Source organism: Lycorma delicatula, chromosome 3 (genome assembly GCF_047948215.1).
Source record: "Lycorma delicatula isolate Av1 chromosome 3, ASM4794821v1, whole genome shotgun sequence".
NCBI classification, from domain to species: domain Eukaryota; kingdom Metazoa; phylum Arthropoda; class Insecta; order Hemiptera; family Fulgoridae; genus Lycorma; species Lycorma delicatula.
Window position 1 is genome coordinate 168,255,790 of NC_134457.1, and position 24,400 is coordinate 168,280,189.

A 24,400-nucleotide genomic window follows, 5' to 3' on the forward strand; every position below is an offset into this window, starting at 1 on the left:
CTTTTGGGATATAGATTAACAGTAAATTTGGTGATTTCTTATGGTTTTTTAATCTAAGAGATTGATTAAAATTGGTCTCAGACCTCACGAAAAACATCTCACGAAAAACAGGGTGAAACATGAAAATATTTTGTTGGAAAATATACTTTTTTAGGTTTGGAATAAAATAACTTTGTTAATTTACCAACAAGTAAAAATTTCTAGTTAACTTAGTAGAGAATTTAATTCTGAGAAAATGGATGTAAATAACGTCTGTTAAAATTAAACACAAATGTAAGAAGTTCAACTTTTTTCAAAACACTTGTGTGTTTTAAACAAAACAGTTGTTTACCTACAAATGTTAAAAATTATAAAAATAAATTTGAAAGATATCCATCTAAAACATATTAAACATTTTTTATGTTTTAATGTTTTCGTAACTCTTTACAGAAATTTTTCCTTTACTCAAAAAATAATTTTGGTAAAAGAAAAGTACCTCAGCATTTAATCTTCTCTCATATATTCTATTCTGTGAGCCACCTTTTGTTATTTGTATCTATTCATTATCATTCAGTTGGAAGTAGATTGCCGAAGTAAAAAAAACTTATTATCAGTTTCATATATTTCTATGTAATATTATTAGAAAAACATGATTAACATTGTCATTGTCAGTGGGTGCTGAGTGTTTTGATCGCTGAGATGTGGGAAAATGTGTGCAGCGAGAAGAACCGTGCTCCAGCTTGGTGTGATCGAGTGTTGTGGCGTGGGGAAGCTATAAAGCAGTTGTCATACAAGAGCCATCCGCAGCTAAGAATCAGCGATCACAAACCAGTTAGTGCTGTTTTCAGTTCAGAAGTAAGTGTATATCATTTTAGCTGTTACTTTTCCTTAATTTACAAGGATTATTTTTTTTTCAAGGTCCGATCGGCCGCAAAATAAAAACCCTCATAAAAATCGGATGAACCTTTGCGCATATGTGTTACGCAGCGTCTCTAGTATGGCCTTCAATCACACCGCATCACTTTGTTTAGTTCTGAACACGCAGCTAGCACGTAAACATGTCAACAACAATAGCATCTCCCGTCAAGTGTGAAGTGTGTGCGGTAATTCTATTTCTTCAGGCTGAGGGGTGTAATGCAGCTGAAATTCATCGACGAATAAGTAATGTGTATGGTGAAACTTCAATGAGTGACAGCAAAGTGCAACAATGGTGCAGGAACTTTAAAGCAGGATGTACAGATGTTCAGGATGCAGGCAGTCAGGGAAGAAATTGAGTGTCAACCGATGATCTCGTTGAGCAAGTGGATGAGGCAGTTCGAGAAAATCGTCTGTTCACAATTTCTGTATTGAGTGATTCGTTTCCTGAAATTTCAAGGTCAGTTCTCTACACCATTGTGAGTGAGAGACTTCAGTACCGCAAACTGTGTGGGAGATGGGTTCCCAAGATGCTGTTCGACCATCACAAAACAATGAGAATGGACGTCTCCCTAATGTTTCTCCAGCGCTACCACAATGAAGGAGCAGATTTTTTGAACAAAATTGTCACAGGGGACGAGACATGGGTCCATTTGAAACTGAAGAAACAAAAGAACAATCCCAACAGTGGATGCATTCTCATTCTCTCAGTAAACCAAAGAAAGTCTCCCTTCTCCAACAGAAAGTGATGGCACGACCATCACTCCAGCTGTAACAAAGAAGTTCCTGCAGCGTTTTCGTTGGGAAGTGTTTGATCACCCACCATATAGCCCGGACTTGGCTCTATCCAATTTTCACCTCTTTGCTCACATGAAACGCTGGCTAGGAGGACAAAATTTTGGTACAGACATCGAGCTGCAGACCATAGAAACATGGCTTAAAACAAAGGCGGCTCCATTCTATGACGAGGGTATTGGAAAGTTGATACCACGCTACGACAAATGTTTAAATCGGAGTGGCGACTATGTAGAGAAATAGCGTAACTATGTAAGTACTTGTTACAAGTAAAAAATTTGTTATTTTCACTGTGTTTTTAATTTCATAATCGATCGGACCTTGAAAAAAAAAATAACCCTCGAATTTCATTTTGTGTGAAGGAAAACAATTTTGTCAGTTCGTTACATCCAGATTTAATTGCAGAATGAATTATATATTTTTTTTTAAATTGGTTCATAATAGTAATATTGTAACTAAATCATAAAATCTAAATATGGTGCAGAAATCAGAATTCATTTCTACAGCATTAACTATAGAGAGAAAAAAATAAGCCTGCATCACCTTACTCTCATGGATATTTTTGTCACTGTATGATTGTTTTTAGCTGCAACAGTTTGAAAGTTATTTATTTACTTTATTTTATTTATTTACTTTTATTAAAATTTAAAACTTTCTAACATTTTTAGCTATTTGTTAAAACGTTGCCTACCGTAAAATTCTTTTTTAGAAAACTAAGTAAAGCCATTAAGTTTTTAATGTACACATTATCTGTTTTTTCCTCTAAACTCTTAGTTCTCTGATCTACTATTATTAATATTTGTGATAAGCTTATTTTCAAATATTCCTAAGTTGTGTTTCCTTGCTCTTCTTGTTTGTTTTGTTGCTGTTATTGATAAGTGTCCTAATAAAATATTTTGCTGATAGACATTTTTACTGGGCATTTACTTTTAAACAAAGTAGATAGATTACTTTAATCATGTAAAACTCTATAACCCATTGAATGCCCCACACAGATAGGGAAGGTAAAAGTAATCAGGTATAATCACTTGTCTAACAATGGCTGTGATTAAATAAGGTTGCTGTATGTGCCTCACCTCTGTACCCCCTCATTGATAGTCTCTTCAATTCACTTTAACTGATGATGAACTTAATTACCTGAAATTTTTGTTTTAAGTATCATTTTAATACGATTGCTTTTTTAATTTGATATTAGCTATTTGTGATTGTTTATGAAAATTAAAGATATGGTGATAATATTTGTTAGGGGTTTACTGAAGTCTATTTCATGTAAAAACTGAAAAAAACTAATTTCCTTACATACTAGTCATTCATATTAAATTTCAAAAGTAGTTTGACATCCGCTAGACATCACAAACATTAATTTTTTGGTATAAGATCTTAGCAATGATTGAAACATAATCATGCCAACTGTTAAGTTGCAACCTACTTTTTCTAGCTGATTTAGCAAAATTATTCAGGAATATTTATTTTTTTCATTTTGGATTATAAATCCAACTGTAATTTTTTTTCATTATTGAGTCATCAGTCAGTGGACTGATTTGATGCTATTTCCATTCCTTTCTGTTCTGTGCTTATCTTTTAACTTCATCATATTTAGTACATCCTCAATTATCAGTGTCATATATTTCAATTCTCTATGTCATGTTCAGAAATTTTTACATGTTGCTGTTTCATCAAATTGATTAAACTTAATGCCTTAATAAATGGCCCGCTAACCCAACCCAGTTTCTGTTTACATGATTCTGCCACAAATTTCTCTCTTCTTTTTTGTATTTCAAGTTTTAACAGTCCATCAAATTTTCAACATAATCTGACCACACCACGTTTCAAAGGTCTCCTTTTCTTTCTACTTTTCCAATTGTTTTTATTTTGTTACAGTGTAGCACTACAACCCACCAGATATTTTCAAAAATTTCTTTCTAAGAAAACAGACGTTAATTTTTAAGTAATATTTGATACCAGTAGATTTATTTTCTGCAAGAAACTCTTCCTTGTTGCAATTTGATTCTTATTTTTAATATCTAAATTACAAAATTCTCTCATGTGTGGGGTATATTGTGTTCCCTTATCTTAATATTTAATTTCTCATTATCCTTCTTCTGTCATATTTTATTACCTTGTTTTACACTTATTTATTTTAAGACGGAAGTTCCCTCTCAGCATTAAATCCATGTCATTTAATGTTTCTTCTGACTACTCTTAGTTTTTACCTAAAGAAGAATATTATCAGCAAACCGTAAAATTTTTATTTTTCTCCTTGGATAATTAATTTGTCCTCAAAATTTTCTTCAATTCCTGTATTGCTCCTTCTGTATGCAAGTTAAAAAGCAATGAAGGTAGACTACATCTTTGCCTCTCTCTGTTCTGAAGCAGAGCTTGCCTTCTCTTATAAATTCATTCTGAATCACTTGAAGACTAGTCTTTTGCTATAGTGGAACTTTTGGACTATCAAATAAATATGAATTTTGCAACAAACTTCTGCAAAAAAATTTGTTAATGTTTATGAGTCTAGTACCAGCTTTGTTTCTTTTCTAAACTTATTTATTCAAATTTGATCAGCACTTTTATTCATTTAATATTCACTTGCAGTTACTAAGTTACTCAATGTTAAGTGAATTACATACAAGTCCTTGTGTGTAGAATATTGTTGCTTATTTTTGAATTTCACCCCTTACCAAATGATTACATTTTACTCTGTATAAAAATGTTATATTGAGGTAAATATATGCAGGTTGACAAAGAAAAAATTTTATGGGTTTGTGTATGTATATATCTGTTCGTGCATGCATGTATTGTTAAGTAGGATCCTAGGCAAGACAGTAAATTGCAACCATTTGTGACCTTATAAGTTGATAATTCACCAGTCAGGATAAAATGCAGTGAATCAGTAACTGTGTTCTCTATCAATTATATGTGTATTTATAATTATTTCAATTATCATTCTACGATTTATAATTATTTTAAAATTACCTTCTGTTTGTTGGTTTTCTGATGTAATATTACTTTCCTGTCTATATAGCAGCTAATAGCTATATAGAAGGAAAAGTATGGTGATCAGTCAAAATTGGGTATATCTGGTTTTCACCGAATCTTGACAAATTAACCCCAGAAAACCAAAAAATGGCATCGTTCAAAATAGGGCATATAGAGTTTTCACCGAATCTTGAAGAACTGACCTGTAAGAATCCCAGTAAACCGAAAAATGAAATCAAAATTTTGCTGTAGTTGTCTGCTGTGTTCTGACATCATAGGTGAGCTAGCGGTAGAATGAAACAAATGTATAATGTAAAAATTTATTTAATGTGGTCATTGGTACCGCCACAACCACACAAGTGACATATGGTAGGCGCACGTGCTTTAGTTAGAATAATCAAATTAATTAAACAAAAAATATTGTGTTTAAATAAAATTATAAATATTTTAAATTAAGTTGTGTGTGTAAGCTGTACATCAGGAAAAAGCCACACGATGGGAAAGTCCTACAACTGTGTTGTCAACATTTTTTGTTAGAAGATTAGTTGATTTATAAATAAATATATCTCTGAAGTATTTAAATGTACTATGTTTACATTATAAAATTTTCTGTTTGTGTTTAATGTATTTAAAAAATAGAAAATTGTATTTAAAAATATGTTGTTTTATAATTTTTCTTAGTATTTTACAACTATACTCATTTGTTTAGTGTAATTTAGTTTGATTTTTTTTTTTTACAGATCCGAGTGATAGACACTGTTAGATACAGAAAAATACATGAAGAAGTAATGAAGAAATTAGATAAATTGGAAAATGAATTCTTACCACAAGTGATGGTGGACAACACTGAAGTTATATTTGATGTACTTCGATTTCTGGAACCTCAGACTAAAGATCTAATTATTGCAAATACTGGACAGGTAAATAAAATGTAACATATTTTATGTTACATATAAAATATGTAACATTGTAAATTGTTTTATTTTAAACAATTATTTAAACTAATTGTTTTTTTTTTTTAAATTATTTTTATAAAATACCAACATGCATGTGTGTTTATATCTGCATTAGCTTTAATGTTAATCTATTCATATAATTTATTAATAATACTTTCTTATATTAATGGTTTCATTACATCTATTATTAATGTTAATGAATTAATTCAGTAATTCACTACAGAAACTTTGAAAGGCTTGTATACAGGGATATAGAAATGGAGTTTTATAGTGTATGAAAAATACTTTGCCTGACCAGGATTCAAACTTCAGATGTCTGGATCAAATGCTGACTTGCTACCATCCACCACAGAGATTGGCTTTGAAATAAAATTTAATATTAATGACAATTTTTAGATAATCCAACAGTTGCTGGTTTGTTTTTTTTTTTTTTATTGATTTATTTATATTAAAAATTCAATACTTATCTACTTTATCATTCTCTAAATAATAAAAGTATTACCATTTGCAGAAATTATAAATATAATCTAGCAAAACTATGCTCGCTTCGCTTGCTTGTCAAGGTTAGCGAGCATAGGTTAGATTTGGTTAGATTATATTTATAATATTACTACTTTATTATATTGTAATATAATATTATTTCTTATATTATTATATTTTATATAAACTTTGTATAAAACTTATTACATCTAATGTTTAAGGTCAATTTGTAGATAAGTTACTAAAAAATACAGTTATTATTTTCTTAGCGAGTTTAAATAGCTATTCTTCAAAAAAAACCATTATGGGAGAGAAACAGAAAAGAAACAATGCTTTTCACCTTTGATGAAACTTTAATTATTTCACCTTTAAATTTTGTATCTTATATTTAACTTCATAGACATCTCACTATTTCAGAATTTACAATAATTCAAAATTATTGTAGAGAATGTTATCTCATAGAAAATTTGTAAAGTAATTAAAATCAAAAACAAAAATATTAAGTATCAAAATAACACTGAGTTGATAAAGCAACTGACATATATTACAGGCATCATAATAAAAACTATTTTAATTAGAATAAATTGAAAACTCAAGCCCATGTCAGTTGTGCAGATCTATATGCAAACTTGTCTGCAGAATACAAAAGATAGACTGGATCTTTAAAGAAATAAATGACATAATTAATTAAATAGAAGATGACAATTTAATAGTGTGAGACAGTGGAAGAATATCAGTGTAGGAGAAGTGCAAGTGGGTGTAAAGAGCTGGGAAGTTAGTACAGAGAACTTTCAGCAAGTATAAACTTATTATTGACAAGATCCTTTTAATACTAATCATAAAAGAAAATCATACACAAGGGTTTAGGAGATAACAGGAAAGTATCAGATACTGCCTAACTATTTGTGAAAAATTTAAATGGATTGTAAGATATATCTAGAATAAGGTATCAATAATTCTGATCCCAGTTATTAATAATGAAGCTGAAGAAATTAAAAAAAAATTATAAACACATGTAGAACAAGAGATAAATATTAAAAAACACCATTGTGAAAAAAAACATTGCTTTTTAATACAGGATAATTAAAGAGAGCGTGCAGGTGACAATTTTACAGTATAATTTTTTTTTCAAACTTTTTAAATTTATTTAAACATTGTTATATATATAAGTACAAGTAGTGCTTATGTACTGTAAGTACAGTATAAGAAGTACAGAACTGTATGTGTGGTTAGCCACAGTCAATTTTTATCTTTACTTTTATTTTTATTTTATTTTAACTTTTAACTACATACTTTACAATATATGCAGCAATTTTTAATGTTTTTATTATGTGTAATTTTTAACAATTTTTTTTGATTAACTGACAATGAGGGAAATCCTTGAAAGCACTTTTAATGTAAAAATCGGAGAAGTAATAAGATAAGAAAAGAAATATTGTTAGATTCTGTACTGTTGGTGAAAAGCTGTTTTATTTTTTGTCTGTTTTATATTTATATAGCCTATGACACTCCCAGTAATGCAAGAATTCTAATGCGGACGGTTATACATCTAAATTTGAAATCTGTTGAGCTGCTACAGTTGAAACATACATACTGCATACACCATAAATACATTACACTCCTTTTTGGGCAGTCGTGTAAAAAGAGATGGGATTCAGATTGAAAGGAAATGATATGAAGTTTAAATTTGAATATACAAGGTGTGTGAGAAAAGTAAGGAGATTGGTAACACTGCAAATGATCTGGCAATACTGCATCTACCGGTTTGTTCATCCCTTCCACATGCTCAGTATAAGTTTCAACTCCGTTCAGCCAACACATTATTTTTGACAGCTCCATCAGTGAAGTTGTGTTTTTGTTGTGTGTTACGAAAATGGAGCATCGGAATTTAGACCAACGTGCAATCAAGTTTTGTGTTAAACTTGGGGTATCCGCGAGTATGACCTTTGAAAAGTTGAAGCAGGTCTATGGAGACATTGCTTATCAAGAGCACAAATTTTTCACTGGCACAAATTATTTTTGGAAGGCCGAGAGCACGTTGAAGATCAACCTTGCTCAGGGAGACTTTCAACTTCAAAATTTGATGAAAACGTTGAGTGTGTGAGGGTTCTTGTGAGATCAGACTGTCGTTTAACAATAAGGATGATGAGTGAACAATTAAATTTAAACACTTTCACTGTACATCAAATTTTGACAAACGATTTAGACATGCAAAAGGTTTGTGTGAAATTGGCGCCAAAAAACCTCACAATGGAACAGAAGGACAATCGAAGAGATCTGTGCATTCTTCTTCTTGAAAGGATTGACAATGACCAAGAATTCTTCAATCGTGTGATCACAGGTGATGAATCCTGGATATTTGAGTACGATCCTGAAACAAAGCGGCAAAGCAAAGAGTGGCACACACTCCCGTCATCTCCTCAACCAAAAAAATGTCAAATGAGCAAATCGAAGATCAAAACAATGCTGATTTGCTGCTTTTTTGACAGAAGGGGTATCGTGCATAAAGAATTTTTTCCTTTAGAACAAACTGTCAGCCAAGTGTTTTACAAAGGTGTCCTTGAAAGGCTCAGGAAAAGAGTGATTCGCGTGAGACCAGACATTGCAGACAAGTGGATGCTTCATCATGACAATGCCCCGTGTCACATAACCATTTCCATCAGGGAAGTTTTGACATCAAAACGCATTCCTACAGTTCCTCAACCCCCCTATTCACGTAATTGGAGTCCTTGTGACTTTTCCTTGTCCCGAAATTGAAACATATCTTAAAAGGATGTTGTTTTGGAACTCTGGAGAACATCCAAAAGACTGTGACCGACCAGTTAAAAGCCCTACCAGTTGAAGCCTTCCAATGCTGCTAAGGAGTGGAAACGACTCTGCTGGTGTATAGATGCCCAAGAGAACTACTTTTAAGGGCATAATATTGTTGTTTGAAAAAATAAAAACTTTGGTAAGTCAAAGGTCAGTCTCATTACTTTTCTCACACACCTCGTATATAGATTATGGCACAAAAATAATTTCAGTTAGAAATGATGAATTCATTTTTAAAAGAAACTACTTAGGCAGGAGAGGAAACTTTAGATAGAAATATAATAGTTGATATGAAACTTGATAGCAAGAAATATATTTTAACTGTTGGATGAACATAGAGATTGTAAAACAAACAAAAAATGACATAGACATAAGAAATTTAATTAATAGCCATTGCCAAGTAGCAAATGAAAGATGAAATGATTGAATGAAAGATGCAATGAAATAAACAAGAAAATAATTTCAGAAAATCAAAATATAGTGTATTTGAAAGTAAGAGAAACATTTTGGAAAATGAATATTACATTGTTAGAATGTAATATTGTCATTAGATTTGCCCAAATGATATTCGGAAAAACAGGCTTTTGAAATCTGTAGATTTACAGGAGAAAGTCAAAATAAAGAGTATCATTAACCAAAATAAGGAGTGCGCACCAAAAATTAAAAAAAGAAAATTAGCATTTAAGTAATGCCGTACTTATTTACAATAGAGGAATATGCTGATATGGTACTCATTTTGGGTGTATTGCTAATGCTAAGCTGCTGCAATAAAATATGAAATATGTTTGCCAAATCGCAGGATTCCAGATCCCAAAACAATTAGTGTGACTTTTCACAATCTTTGGGAAACAGGTTCACTACCTAGTATTGATACCAGCTACAAACGATCTATCCAGTATGACGCCGTTATTGATGAAATTATTACTGATGCAGTCCAGGCATCAGTACACAATGTCTTTTTAAGCAGATCAGATTTTTGCATTCGATGGTTTGGAGGACATTTAAACAAAACAAGTTTTATCCTTATAAACAGCCAGATTAACATCTGCATCCAGGAGACGGTCTGCTTTGCTTGGAGTTCTGCAATTGGTGGAATACAAATCAACAACTCTACAAGTATGTTTGTTTACCAACGAGGCAAATTTCACTCAAAATAGCGTCAACAACTTAGGCAATGTGCAGAAGTAAATCCTCATGAAGTGGTGGAAGACAATTTTCAACACTGATGATTTTCTACACTGTATAGTGCAGCCTTCTTCATAATCAGTTGCTGGACCATTCTTATTTACTGACCACTTAAATGCTGAATTCTACTTGCACCATCTTCAAGTAGAATGCTGCAACTCCCTGAAGATGCCCCTCTAGCGCTGAGACGCAAAGTATACTTCCAGCATGAAGGCATGCCTCCCCACTTCTTTCGTGCTGTTTCCACTCACTTAAATCATTTCCCTGAGAAGTGGATCAGTCATGGAGTTCCACATTCCTGACCACTAATATTGCCTGATTTAACACCTTTAGATTTTTGAGTCTGGGAATGATGAAAACTACTGTATATAAAACAAAAATATATACTCATGAGGAATTAATTGTTTGCATTATGGATGTGGCTGAGAAACTTAAGGAGAGCCCTGAAAAACTAAAAGAGCAACAAAAGCAGTATAGAAGCATGGCAAGAAAATGGCGGCCTTATTTTTGAACATTAAAAACTAGTATTTATAATGCAGCTTGGTCTAGCGTACTGTTTCTAAATAAAATTCAAATTTTTCTGCTTTTTTTATTTTGTTCAACTTTTCTTACACCATTTTGTTCAGAATTAAATTCTCTATTTGTTTAAAAATTTTGTGTTTTTATTATCCATTTAACATTATTGTGCATCAAACATGAAAAACAAGAATTTTTACCACAATTTATTTGTTTTCACCCCACATTATTCAAAAACTACTGCAGATATGGTTCTGGGAGCTATTCTATTCAATTTTGGTCAGAAACAATAAGAAATCACTAATTCTTCCTTAATTAACATCCTAGAAATTTTACTATGACCTTGTTTCACCACCATAATTGAAATCTGAGCGAAATCTTTCACTAGCTATAAGTTGCAAACAAAGCATTTTAGGACATATGTTTATATGAACTTTCATATGTTTATACGAACTTCATTATTTTTATTAGTAGACTAGGTTATAAAAGCCTGGGAGAACTTTGTGATAATCCTGTATATGAGATGATTGGCAAACTTTGATTCTGTTTTGTGTATTGTATTCGTTGTATATCTGTGGATGCATGTTAATCCAGATTGTCTAATGAACCATATAGTACAATCAGACTGAATCTGTAATATATGCAAGAGTGTGTGTACTATTACTACAAATTCTAATTGCAGAAATCTTGTCTTTATAAAATAAAATAAAAAGTAATATAAAAATTACAAATTTGAGATTCATCAGATCTATTTAAAATATTGCAAGTAGTGTTTCAAAATTTAAAACAATATCATGAATTTCATAAGCTACAATAAGAAAATGAAACATCTTTGAAAATAAGGCTCTAAAATCACGCCCATTTATCATTTATTAAAAGAAATGTTCTTGAACAGTTGCAAGAAATTTTTGTAAGGCAACAAACACAAACCCTACAGATAAAATTTTTTTAATTATTCTTAATGAAAATATGATAGTTCGTTTCCAAGATTATTTGCTTTTCAAATTTGACTACTGTACATAAAATTTAATCAGAAAAGTGTTGGGTAGTTGGGTTCCACATTTTTTTACTGAGACAGAGAAATGTTCAGAAATACATCTTTCAGCAGCTTCTGAGTCTCTTTGAGGAAGAAGGAGAGGCAATTTTGGCCTTTACTATGACTGATGAAATGTGGTTCCACCACTGTACCCTGGAAAAGAAGAGAACTAGTATGAAGTGTTGGAAAAGTGGGAAGGGGGCACCTATCAAGAAACTCTTATGAGCTGGAAAAGTTTTGGAAATTGTGATCTGGGACTCGAAAGGTGGCCTGCTGATTGATTTTCTATGTGAACGAAGATGGTAAATTCAGTATACACATGCTGCGGCCAGTTGTTGGGTGATATCAAGGCTACTTATCAAAACAAATGACATGGACAACTGATTCACAGTGTCCTCCACAACAATGCACAGCTACGTACAGCAGCTAAGAATCGATCAAATTCATCGGAAACCTCTTGAATATCCATCGTACAGTCCATACTTGTCACCGTTTGATTTGCTGATAGAAGCTTTAGGAGGGGAAAGATTTGAACACAGTTGAGCATTATGGGCACAATTGGTTTTTGGGGCAGCTAACTTCTTTTTTTGATGGGATTAGGAGCTACCTATCCAGTGAAGAAAATTTATTTGTAATTTTATCTAATATCAATAAAGGTTATGTAAACAGATCCAGTTTCTATATCAATGACTCTCATATTAATGGGAGATTGTTTATTGGAAATCTGATGAGTGAAAAACTTCTAAACCTGGCAAGAAAATGTTTGGTAATAAGCAATTAATAGGGTATATTTTTTTAATTTTTCTGCATACTTCATATAAGAATAGTGTTTAATTCAAGTTAAAAAGTTGACAAAACAGGTATTTTTCTGAAGTTTTTGAAAAGAAATTCAATAATGAAAAGAAAATATAGTGATTATCAAAAAACTGATAGGGGAAAAAACACCACCTCTGATTTTTTTACCATTATTATGAAATGAGTTATATATTATAAAGCTTCAAACTCATTGAAAATGATACAGCATGAGTAGTTAGGGTGGCTGAAAGAGGAGTCAGATGAGGAAAATGCAGGGCTATATTTGAAACATCTCCATTCTGTATTCAATTTCTATGATGATGGATTTCTATGTTCAATTTCAGTTCCTAATATGTATTATAAACTTTTCAGTTGCTTAAACTTGCTCTAGTAAGTTGTGGAACAGGTAGAGTTGTTAGTAAAGTTAGATTAGTTTACCCTTATAATATTCTCTTAACACAGTTAACCAATAAAAAACCTAAATAATTTTTCTTTGAGATTTGTTCAAATAAGGGAAAATCTTTTACATTGAATTGCTTAATCACATCACTGTAGGGAGGGGGTTGTCATTATACTCAATATTGTTATACTAATCACATGGCTAATGTAACATTAATTTGATGAGAGATTTGCCAGGAACTGAAAATAAAATTATTATAACTATGGGGTTTGTTGAGGTAGCATTTTATTTTATTAAGGAACAACTAACGTTTTTATTTGTGCAGGTTCCGGTGCAGTTTGAATTTATTAAGAAACTGGATGACACAAGCTACTGCAAGGATTGGCTTCACATTGAACCATATATGGGTTTCATAATGCCAGGTGAAGTCTGTTGTTTGCCTTAATTATGAGTATTGTTATATTTTAATAACTAATCATTTTATGTCTGGGATAGTTCACTGGCCTGTTCTATTACATTGAAATTTGGGTTTTTAGAAGTATACTATGATAATAAAACTGTTTATTACTAGGGTTTGTAGCAGTTTTCTAATAATTTTTTATGGTTCAAGTTCTTTTCTGAATATTTATCAAGTAAGAATTAGAAGTCTTGATAAATTGAATTAGAAGTCTTGGGTCTTGGTCGAGATAGTAAACAACCCCAATCAAACCTGATTGATGACTAAATCGCCCTTCTACAACTCACTCCGTTATCTTATCTTTGATATCTTCTTCCGTATTATCAATTTGATTGTATTAGGTTTTCATATTGAAGACATCAGGTCCTTAAAAGCCATTGCATCATTTCTCTCTGTAAGGAAAGGCTCCACAATTCAAATTACTGGTGTATCTACTGGGTAAAGCTTCCTAATCCCTCGCAGTAACCAGTGAGATATTAATGAGCCAACCTTCATTGAATTTAAAAAGTCTTTTAGATACATATATTTAACTGCATTCTCTATTTTACTCCACATGATTGTTGCTACTTTATCTTATTCATTTTAAAAATAGCTTTTTCAATTGCACTGAATGAACTATAATTTGATTACTATTGCTAATTAGTTAAAAACCCAATAAAGAAGAACCACATTTATTCACTATTTTGCCATGTTTAAATTTTAGTTTTTTTAGGTATATATAGAAAATAATCTTCATGAGAGTACATATTAATATTTCAAATTCTAAGTGTCAGGTTTTATTTAGATGACATGTTAAATTCCTGACTAAGTTGTATTAAATGAAAGTTTAAGTCAAGACTAAATTGGATAAGTACTGAAGTGGCATTACCGCCTGTAAATTGAACACAGTGTAAAAAGTCAAAAACAAGTAATGGAAAAAACTAGTTTCAATTATATTTAAAAAATGAGATATTTTGCAAAGTTTTTCTATGAATAGATGTACTGGTAACAGTTGATTTTATGTTGTAAGTCATATTCTTTTTACTTAGCCCGGTCTAAAAAAAAATCCTTTCAGGTGTCTTCTTTCCTTACATATTTTCAGTAGTCAGATTTTCTTAATTAGAAGAATGATAAACATAGTTGGTTACTGCTGCATTCAGCATTAATTATATAATTTCTATTTATATTTTATATATATTTTGTGAATGTAGAAGTTTAAAAAAAATATTTTTTTTTTAGTAAAATCAGTTCCTATTTTCAGAAAGTATGTATTTTTTAACACTATGCAGGAGTTTAATTTTGGCAATGTGATGACAAATTTCAACCTAAAAATTTGTCACACATGTTAATTTGTTAATGTAACATTAGTTACAAATTATATAAAAACACATTGCTACTTTTTGTGTGATAATATTATCTAAATTGAAGAATTCATGTATCTAGTAAAAGTTAAGGTACATTCTTACCTTAATGTTATGTTATGTTTTTATTCTGTATTCAAGAACATATTTTGGAGTGCCTCATCATCAGTTTTTTCAGTAAAATAATTCTAAATTTTAAAAAATATATAAGTTAAGATAAAAAAAATTGTCTTGAAAAAAATACCATAGTTAAAAAAAATTTGCACTCACTTTATCAATTAAAATCTGATAATCGAATTATATTAATCAGTATTTATTATTCGCTATATATAACAATTTTGATAAGATCAACTATCTCTTTTTTCTAATTTAAATTAAATAGTTAGACTAGGGATATTTTGTTCTGATTTCTCAGCTAATCTAAACAGAAAAAATCCCCCTCATCAGCTGTCTTATTTTGTTTAAATTAGCAAAGAAATTATTATTGAACTTTTGTTGCTGGCCACACTGTTTAGAATGAATCATTAAGATATCTCCCCAAATTTATCACTTACATGAATGTTCAATTATTTGATAATGTTAACAAATATAGTACTACTCTTACTGATTCGTTCTTACTGCGTACTTGAGTTCACTGATGTGAATATTATTGGTGTAAAAAATAAAATATTTAAAAATATATATAGTAGTGAACAAATTAATCCAAAGGGAATTTTTGTTCTATTGTAGGCAATTTTCATTCTCTGGCAAACTACTTGCTGTTTGGTGTTTCAGGTTATGTTGTTAGTTCATATACAAACAGAATTAGTGGTTTTTGTGCTTTTATAATTGTCAATTAGTTTTTGGTGACCTTGTGAGTTTCTGTTGTAAGTTGGTTATTCGTTTGTAGTTAATACAATGGATATAACCCCTTGAAAGCAGTCAAAAATTGTTGCTCTGACCCAACACATACAAATGACTCAAAGACAGATTGCCAGTGACTGTAATGTGGGGTTAGGTACTGTAAATGAAATTGTGAAAAGGTTTAAGGAAACAGGTTCCGTCTGTCCATACCCACACAGGATTGATTACTAATAATTAAAAGCAAAATTATTCAATGATTGTCAGCTGTTGACCTTAATAGGGACTTGAGAGCCAATGGGACTAATGTTTCTGATATGACAGTTCATAGAAGATTATTGGCAGTGGAAAGGAATGCTCAGAAATCTAAAAAGAAGCAGTTACTGACCCAGGTTATGAAGACAAAAAGACTTCAAAGGGCAAAGGAATATGAAGAATGGCCTATTAAGATGTGGAAAAAAGTTATTTTTTCAGAAGAGACTCATTTCTTTGTCCAAGGAGAGAGAGTAGCCTACATTTGTAAATCAGCAGATGAGATGCTGATGCAGTTGCCAGCACACTTGCAATAAGCTCCCAAACACCCAGCCAAAAAGATGTTTTGGGGATGTTTTACACATGAAGGGCCAGGAGCACTTATGCCTGTGAATGGAATGTTGAAATCGGACCAGTACATTAACATATGCTAAAGAAAAATAGATGTACTAAATGATACACTAAATATACTTTATATACTAAAGTCATGGACTGAAAATGACAATCAGTTAGCGGACATGCATTTCTTAAAATGCCAGGCCTAGTAGTTTACAATTTGACTTATGATTGGCTTTGCTGGGCTCGTGCTAATAACATTCCCGTCTCTGGTTCTTTGATACGTTAGAATCCCTATAAATTAATTGCTAACGAACTCTTGTTACAGTAAGTGTTAGATAAATTCAAAATTAGACATAACATTTCATTAAAAAATGTTTGTGGTGAAACTGGGGTGTAGGTGAGAATTTGGTATCTGAGTGGAAGGAAAAATTAAATGAAATACGCATGACTTAAAATGAAAGAAACATTTTTAATTATAATGAGACTGGTCTTTTTTTTCTGGGCATTGCCAGTAAAACAATCTGAAAGAAGAAAAATGTACAAGAGGGAAGATATCAAAAGAAAGACTGACTTATATTGTCAGGTGAATTTGAAAAACCATTAATAATTGGTAAGCTGCAAAGCCATGATTTTTTAAGGGTATAAATTCATTAGAAATTGAATGGCATTCAAATAAAAAATCTTAATTAATGGGATGGTTGGTGGTCCATTTGAAAAATCACCAATTTTTGTTTAGTGAAAAGGCCTTGGGTCAGTTTTGTCCGACAAGGATAAAAGTCCTGCAGAAGAGAATTGTAAAGTATCAGACATAAATATAAAAATATTAATTTTGTAGTTCTTTGGAATAATCAGAAAATGTCTACTGGAGGATATGGTAGAGGAACCGCCCAATCCTAGGACATCAGAGTTTCTTAAAACAAAAAACGGTAATGAAAAACCAGATTACCTATAACTAATTTTTTGCTACAACTAGGTACCCTAATTTCTTCTGTTGCTGTAAAAGTCTCAGTCCCCTTATATCTCTCACCGAACTCTGAGTGCTAGAAATGTCAAATCTCCTCACGCAAATCCCATCACCATAGTAGGAGACTTCAATGCCCATCATATTTCATGGGGCTCATCTTTCTGCTCCTCTTGGGGAAATATGGTAAACAGAGTGAGACAAGACTTGGAGCTATCTCTACTGAATGATGGATCATAACATTTGTGTCCTCATCATCTGGTATGCTGTCAAACATCGACCTCTCCTTATGCTCACCAAACTTACTCCCTCATCTTAATTTGTCTGCTTGTGACGACCTTCACGGCAGTGACAACAGGCCAATTATTATAGATATTGGTGTCCCCAAGGTGAATAAAAGGCCATGAAGATGGATTGTTGAAAGGGCAGATTGGAATGGGTACCATAAATCCTTCCCATCACAGTATGACAGTGGTGCAGACGCCGTTGCCAAGTTACTTTTTTTTACGTCTCTGATGCTTGAGAATACTAATAGATATATTCGACAAACATCAGGAAACCCAAGACGTCCTTCCATTCGTTGGTGGAATGATGATTGCCAAAACACTATTAGCAATCGCCGATAGGCACTGGGCAAATTTAACCACAGGCCTACAAATGAACATGTAGATTTATACTGTAAGACTAGAGCGATATGTCGTCGAGTATTCTTGAACTCTAGGAGGAAGTCATACAGGAAATACGTGGACACCATCGCAGGCACTACTCCCATGTCTGCTGTGTGGAAAAAGATCCGTACAATCTGCGGATCACCAAAATAATCCATTCTCGGACTCATTTATGAAGAACTCCTTACATTGGCTTCTACAGTGACAAGTAACTTGGCAGATTGTTTCTGTTCAGTGTCCCTCACCTCATCATACATTAATGAATTTCAGAGGTATAAATTACAGATGGAAGTATTATTGTTAAACGTTGGTGATTCGGTCGGTGAATTAAACGCTCCATTTTCATTCAATGAATTGTCATATGTACTTAAAAACTCACGTGACACCTCTCCTGGACCTGACATTCATCCCAGTATGCTCTCACAGCTTCCTAATTCGGTGCTACAACACCTCTTGTGTATTTATTTATAATAGTCTATTCTCCTCACAAGTTTTCCCTTCAGTCTGGTCAGAAGTCATTGTTGTACCAAAACTTAAACCTGGTAAAGACAGGGCAAACCCCTCAAGCTATCGCCCTATCTCTTTGACAAGTGTTTTATGTAAAGTGACGGAGAGAATGGTGAACCGCAGGTTCACATGGTACTTAGAAAGACATGGCCTTCTATGTCTAGAACAATGCGGTTTCCACCAAGGACATTCTTCCATTAACCATTTAGTGTCACTGGAAGCAGCTATTCAAAACGCTTTCCTACTTTTAACACTCTTAAAGAATGGAGAGTCAAGGGCTGTATGCTTGCATATCAGGGATTTCTTAAATGACCAAACATTTTGTGTTTGTGCTGAAGAGTCCTTATCGAGTAGCGTCACCTTGCAGAATGGAGTGCCTCAAGGAAGTGTCACCTTGTTTGATATTTACTATCAAACAACCAACAGTATTATTGAATGTGTGCAACCACCTGTTTCATGTTCATTATTTGTTGATGATTTTGCCATATATATTATGTCCTGTTCTACAGCCACTGAATGCACACCACAGAATGCAATATCTTTCCTTGAAGCTTGGTCCAAGATTATCGGCTTCACATTTTCACCTGAGAAAACAAAATATGTAGTCTTTTCTTGCTTGCGGGATCTGTTTATACCACAAATCTTTCTGAATGAAGAGCAAATTTCTATCTCTCGTGATATTAAGTTTTTAGGTTTGTTTTTTGACAGCCGTCTTACAAGGGTAAGTCACAACAGACAATTAAAAACAAAATGCTCCAAACTGCTAGATATGCCGGGAGTTGTTAGCAACACCAATTGGGGAGATGATAGAACGTGTTTGTTGCAATTTTATTATTGCTTAGTTCATTTCCATTTAGATTATGGTTGTATCACCTATTCTTCAGTGCATAATACTGCACTGAAGATGTTAGATGCTCTACATCATGCTTTTCTCTGTCTTGCTATAGCTGCTTTCAGATCAAGCCCTATCACTAGCATATTTGTTGAGTGCGGTGAACCATTACTTTGGATAGATCTGACCAACTTCTAGCACTACTACTTTGCCCATCTTAAAGGGTAACCAAATCACCCGTATTTAACTGCATTTCTTGCAAATCCTAATTTATAAAGATATGAAGATCATCCACGTTATACTGCACCTATGGGTGTACGTACCCAGCAGTTACTACAGCTTTTAAATATTGACATGCCTTCTATTTTTCCAATATATCCCTTTTCATATCCTCTGTGGAGAATCAGCCTTATAAATTTTATTTTTGATCTTTATACAAGAAACAATCAACACCATCTGTCGTCTTTCACCAAAGTTTTCACCATATTCTCTCCACCCAGACGCAATAGTATACACAGACGGTTTGAAACAGAATGATACCATTGGATACGTACTTATTCTTAATAGCAGAACCTATATGTTTGGTCTAATGTTATAGGTGTATTTACTGCCGTACTGTATGCTTTCAATAAGGCATTGAATATTGTTAGCCCAAAATACCGTCCCTTATTTGTAGCTACACATGTAGTGCACTCCAAGCTTTAGAAGATTTTTGCGCTAGACATTCTTTAGTCACCGAAATCTATAATGAAGTCGCTGAGTTGAACCATCACAACACAAGTGAGTTTCTGTTGGATTCCTGGCCACGTAGGAATTTCAGGTAATGAACATGTAGATTCCACTCCTAAAGACACATGTAATCAACCTCCACCACTCATGTTGCTACTTCTGATTTTATTGATTGTATAAAACAGAGTCTTTTCGAGCAAAGTGGCAAGGTGACTGGACGGCTAAGGTAGATAACAATTAACTCCGGCATATTAAAGACACTGTGTTTTAATGGGACTCCTCATGATTTTTTCTATGATTTTATCATCAAAACCATTTAATATTGTTATTTGTTTTATTTCATCTATTTATTTTTTGAGTTTATATTTATTATTTTTTACTTAATGAATAGCTCTAAATATGTTTTTATATGTATTCATTTTTTGTGACCATGAGTCAGTAGAATTTAAATGTATATACAAAATTAAATGCAATGAATGTAATAATATTTTTATTGGTAAAACCTACAGATCATGTAAAAAAATATTTCCTGAATATTACACAGCTTACAAAAACAAGAAAAGGTATATATAATGTTAAGTATATCATATGACCAGTTCAATAATGATAAAATATTGAATATACATGAGAAATATTACATCGATGAATCACCAAATCACATTTGAAGATGATGATTTAATTAAAAACATAAAATATAATCTAATGGTTGCAGTAATGACATTAGAACAAAGGGAACATTATTTAATGTTTTAAATAATATATCATTCCAGTACTGGACAGTAGAATTTGTGAATTTCAAAATTATTAGTATTTCAAAATTTCAGTAGAATTATTTCAAAATTTATAAATCAGTAACATTTTTAACAATTTCAAAACTCACAAATTAAAAACACAATTTATTTTAATGTAATTATAGAATGAAGTACCAACTGAAAATGCAGGATCCTGCTGCAAAAATTAATTCTTGGAATTGATTGGAAAGTTTAACTTATCTGTTGTTTACTGTGTTTTGGTGGTAAAAGTTTTATTAGCACAATAGTCAATATGTGAATAAATTATTTGAAATTTCAAAAAAAAAATTATATATATTCATTAACACATTGACTTATAATTGGCGTATAATAAATATTATTGACCTATATTAATATATGTTAATAACATTCATTAACATATATATATATATATATATATATATATATAGTTTTTGTTGAAAATTCAGATAATTCATTAACATATTGACCTCTGTGCTAATACAGTTTAATATTAAATGAAATATAAATCAACATAAATAGATAAGTTATATTTCAAGAATAATCAATTTTCACAGAATCTTGCATCTTCAGTTTTTATTAATTTGTCAAAACAGTTTTTTTTTGAGAATTTTTGGAATTTATTATGGTTGAATATGAAAATTGCTACCCAATATTGGAATGATGTAATATTTTAAAAACACACACTTATAAAATATAGATTTATTGGTTTGTAAATAACTTATTTTAATTAAGAATTGAATAATAATTTTAAATATTATTATTGTTTGATTTTTATGTATTTATTTTTTTTATAGGTGAGAAGTGTGATATAAAACTTGAAGTGTACGTAGATAAAAAATCAGCATGCAAGTTAAACTCTGGTCAAGATAAGCTCTACGATATCCTTGTTCTGCACCTTGAGGGAGGCAAAGACATATTCATTACTGTTACTGGTTAGTATAAAATCTGTAAATATTTTTACTGATTTTCATTTTCACAAAATTGTAATGTAAATTAACAATGATTATTTTATTTAAGACCGTCCTGATACAAATAGAAGCAGTTATTGAAATAAATTAGAAAACAAGATTATGCTCCAAAATACACATTTACAAAAAAATTTAATTAAAATAAACCTAGATGGTCATTATAAAATAAATAAAATGTTAATTGACAAATATGCAATACTTAGGAGATATATATTTATGAAAATAGATACTTTTAATACCATGCTTTTAGAATAAGAATAAAAACAACAGAATATAAATAACTGTTTTCATTCTGTGCAATCCCAATTGAAAAATTTAGATTTAGTTCTCTAAATTGCTAAACCAAATTCACATTGTCCTGCGCGACAGTGGGGCCTCTTAAAACATCTAAAAAAAGAGATAAAGAGAGCATGAACTTTTAAAAGAGACTATCCATCTCCTTTCATGATTAAAATTTTTAGATTGGGGATAATAATTCTTATGACTGAAAACTTTCACTAAAGCATTTTTAGCATATTTAAAATTCTAACAGGCAGCAAGATATTAATCCCCTGTTGTTATTCAACAGTGAAGTTTCTTCATTGTTCTTAATAAAGTAAGTTTTACAATTATCTAATTCTTGTATTTTTCTAACAGTCATTTTCAATAAAAATCAATTTTGTAGCAGTTTCCAGGTTATGTAGGATATAGTTAATTTCTCTGGTATAATGTATTTATAAATACCCAGTGTTCCTCTATGCTATTTTCAATCATTTTTAGTTTGTTCTACATATCCTAAATTGAATTTATTTTCCCGTCCTTTTCACTCCCCTTCTTTATCTTTCTATTTTTTCACTTTTAGCCAAGTATCATTGGGCTAGTTGTTCTGTTTCCATCTGTGATCATGCTGACACCTTTTTACAGCCGATAGGGTAGTCACCTGTGTACCTGTAAAATTTTTCAAGGATTCTTTGTTTCCTATCCAAGGATTGTATAAAATGTTATTAGTTGAGGTGCTGTTTATGTAAAGCCAGGTTTTCTGATTATCTGTAGAAATAATTCAGACTTCGTTCAAGTGAGAAATGTGACCGTTGCATATTACAGAATTAGTGGAACAGCCAAAATTTGTCATAAGTCTTTACATTTACATTACACTCTGATTTTATTAGTGTTATTTTATGCCAGTAATATTATTTTTTAAATACAATTGTTTTTTGTTAACATATGTAGACTTTGTATATTTTTGGACACTTGAATGTACTAAAAACTTTTAATTGTTATTCAGACATTAAAATTGATATTTTAAAGGATGTGTACATTTTTGTATTCCGAAGTTTTTTTCTTATAATCTGTAATTTTCATGAAATGTAATGAAAACTAATTGTATTTAAAAAGGTATAATCAATTTATCTAGTACTAGAATACTTCTATAGCTGTTTAGCAATTTCAAATTTATCTGAAGCAAATATTATAGCACATAATCATCAACATTTTTAAGATATGCCATTCAAGCATGTTGTGAAAGAATATGTCTCATATTTGTTCTGTTTATTTAGTTTGTTGTTATAAGGTATCTAAAGATTTCATATTTTTCTAGCACGATTCTAGAATGACTCTTATACTCAGTACGAGTGTTTGATACATTTGATAGTGATTGTGTTTTGTCAAATAATTACAAACAAAAGGGATTTTCACCCAGAGAAAAATGAATTTCTATCCTGCTGAACCTTAGTGCTTGATGTAGATAGGTTGATTTTGTTTCTGTGGTTTAACTTTACATACCAACAAAAATAAGTTATGAAACAAGGTACAGTTAATTAGACTCTTCAATTACCCATTGAAGGACTTAATTAACTTTTTGCTGGTAACTTTTGCGGCACACCATAAAAAATAAAGAAATTCAAGTGAAATAAAAATATGTGGGTTAGTTCCAAAAGTATTTTGTGAACATATGTTATAGAAACTGAACTACTTAGATATCATTCATTTTAAAACTAGCAATTGCTTTTACATTAATTAGTTAGGAAATATTTCTTGATTTTTTTTTTTTTTTTTTTTTTTTAAATGAGTGTTTCATAGTTTGGCTTGAGACACATAAGCTTGAGATGTTATAATTTTATAAAAAAATAAATAAATTGAATCAGGTAAAAAAATACTATAGCAAATATATAGTATTTTTAATATATAGCAAATTAAAGCCTCTTTTTTTCTATTTTACATTTTTTTTATCAAGAATTCATTAAATATGAAGAAATGTGTTTTTATTTTTGTAGACAAATGATAGAAAACAGTTTCCTTTTTTTTGCTTATGTAATTTCTAAGCTTCATAACTCTGATTGTGGCTTTTTACAGTATTGATTATTTTTTTTTATAAATCATAACATCTTAAGCAAAGTATGTTTAAGCATAAAATTTACGAGGACGTTAGATTACAAATAAATTTTAAAAAAAATTATTTGATTGTTTTTATAATACTTTGACACCAGGTTTAGGTTCTTTACATAATTTTTTTTTCCAAACAGGTACTTATGAGAGAAGTTGTTTTGGTTCTTCAATTGAAGCCCTTGTACATGTCACTGTTCCAATACGTGAAGTGCCCGTTGGAAAATTAATGGAATTGGTATTTCTTAGATTTTTAGTTATTTTAATGTTATGTTTTATAAGTTGTGGAGTTTATATCATAAATTGCATTTATTCTTTTTTTTATCTTCATAAGATTAACTGCATAGTTATGGTTACATTTGCTCTATTGTTTTATAATTAAAGTTTTTGATTCTATATCATATTTTATACTTTTATGTACAAAAGAATAACTATATAAGAAACCCAAAATTGTTTTTAAGTCTTCTCATTGCATTATAAATGTATTTCAGTTGTTTAACTTTTACAAAATTAAATATTTTGTAGTTTG

At 31.1% G+C, this 24,400-nt stretch overlaps 1 protein-coding gene across 3 annotated transcripts in view; it reads left to right on the forward strand.

Annotated features, from left to right (window-relative positions):
- Ocrl (Oculocerebrorenal syndrome of Lowe) overlaps nucleotides 1–24,400 on the forward strand; it is a 115,652-nt gene that overhangs the window by 70,398 nt on the left and 20,854 nt on the right. For all 3 annotated transcript variants that reach the window (XM_075360974.1, XM_075360976.1, XM_075360975.1), the window contains exons 11-15: nucleotides 699–834; nucleotides 5,406–5,585; nucleotides 13,170–13,266; nucleotides 21,337–21,474; nucleotides 24,012–24,109. In XM_075360974.1, coding sequence (XP_075217089.1) covers nucleotides 699–834; nucleotides 5,406–5,585; nucleotides 13,170–13,266; nucleotides 21,337–21,474; nucleotides 24,012–24,109 — 649 coding nt within the window. The remainder of the gene's footprint in view (nucleotides 1–698; nucleotides 835–5,405; nucleotides 5,586–13,169; nucleotides 13,267–21,336; nucleotides 21,475–24,011; nucleotides 24,110–24,400) is intronic.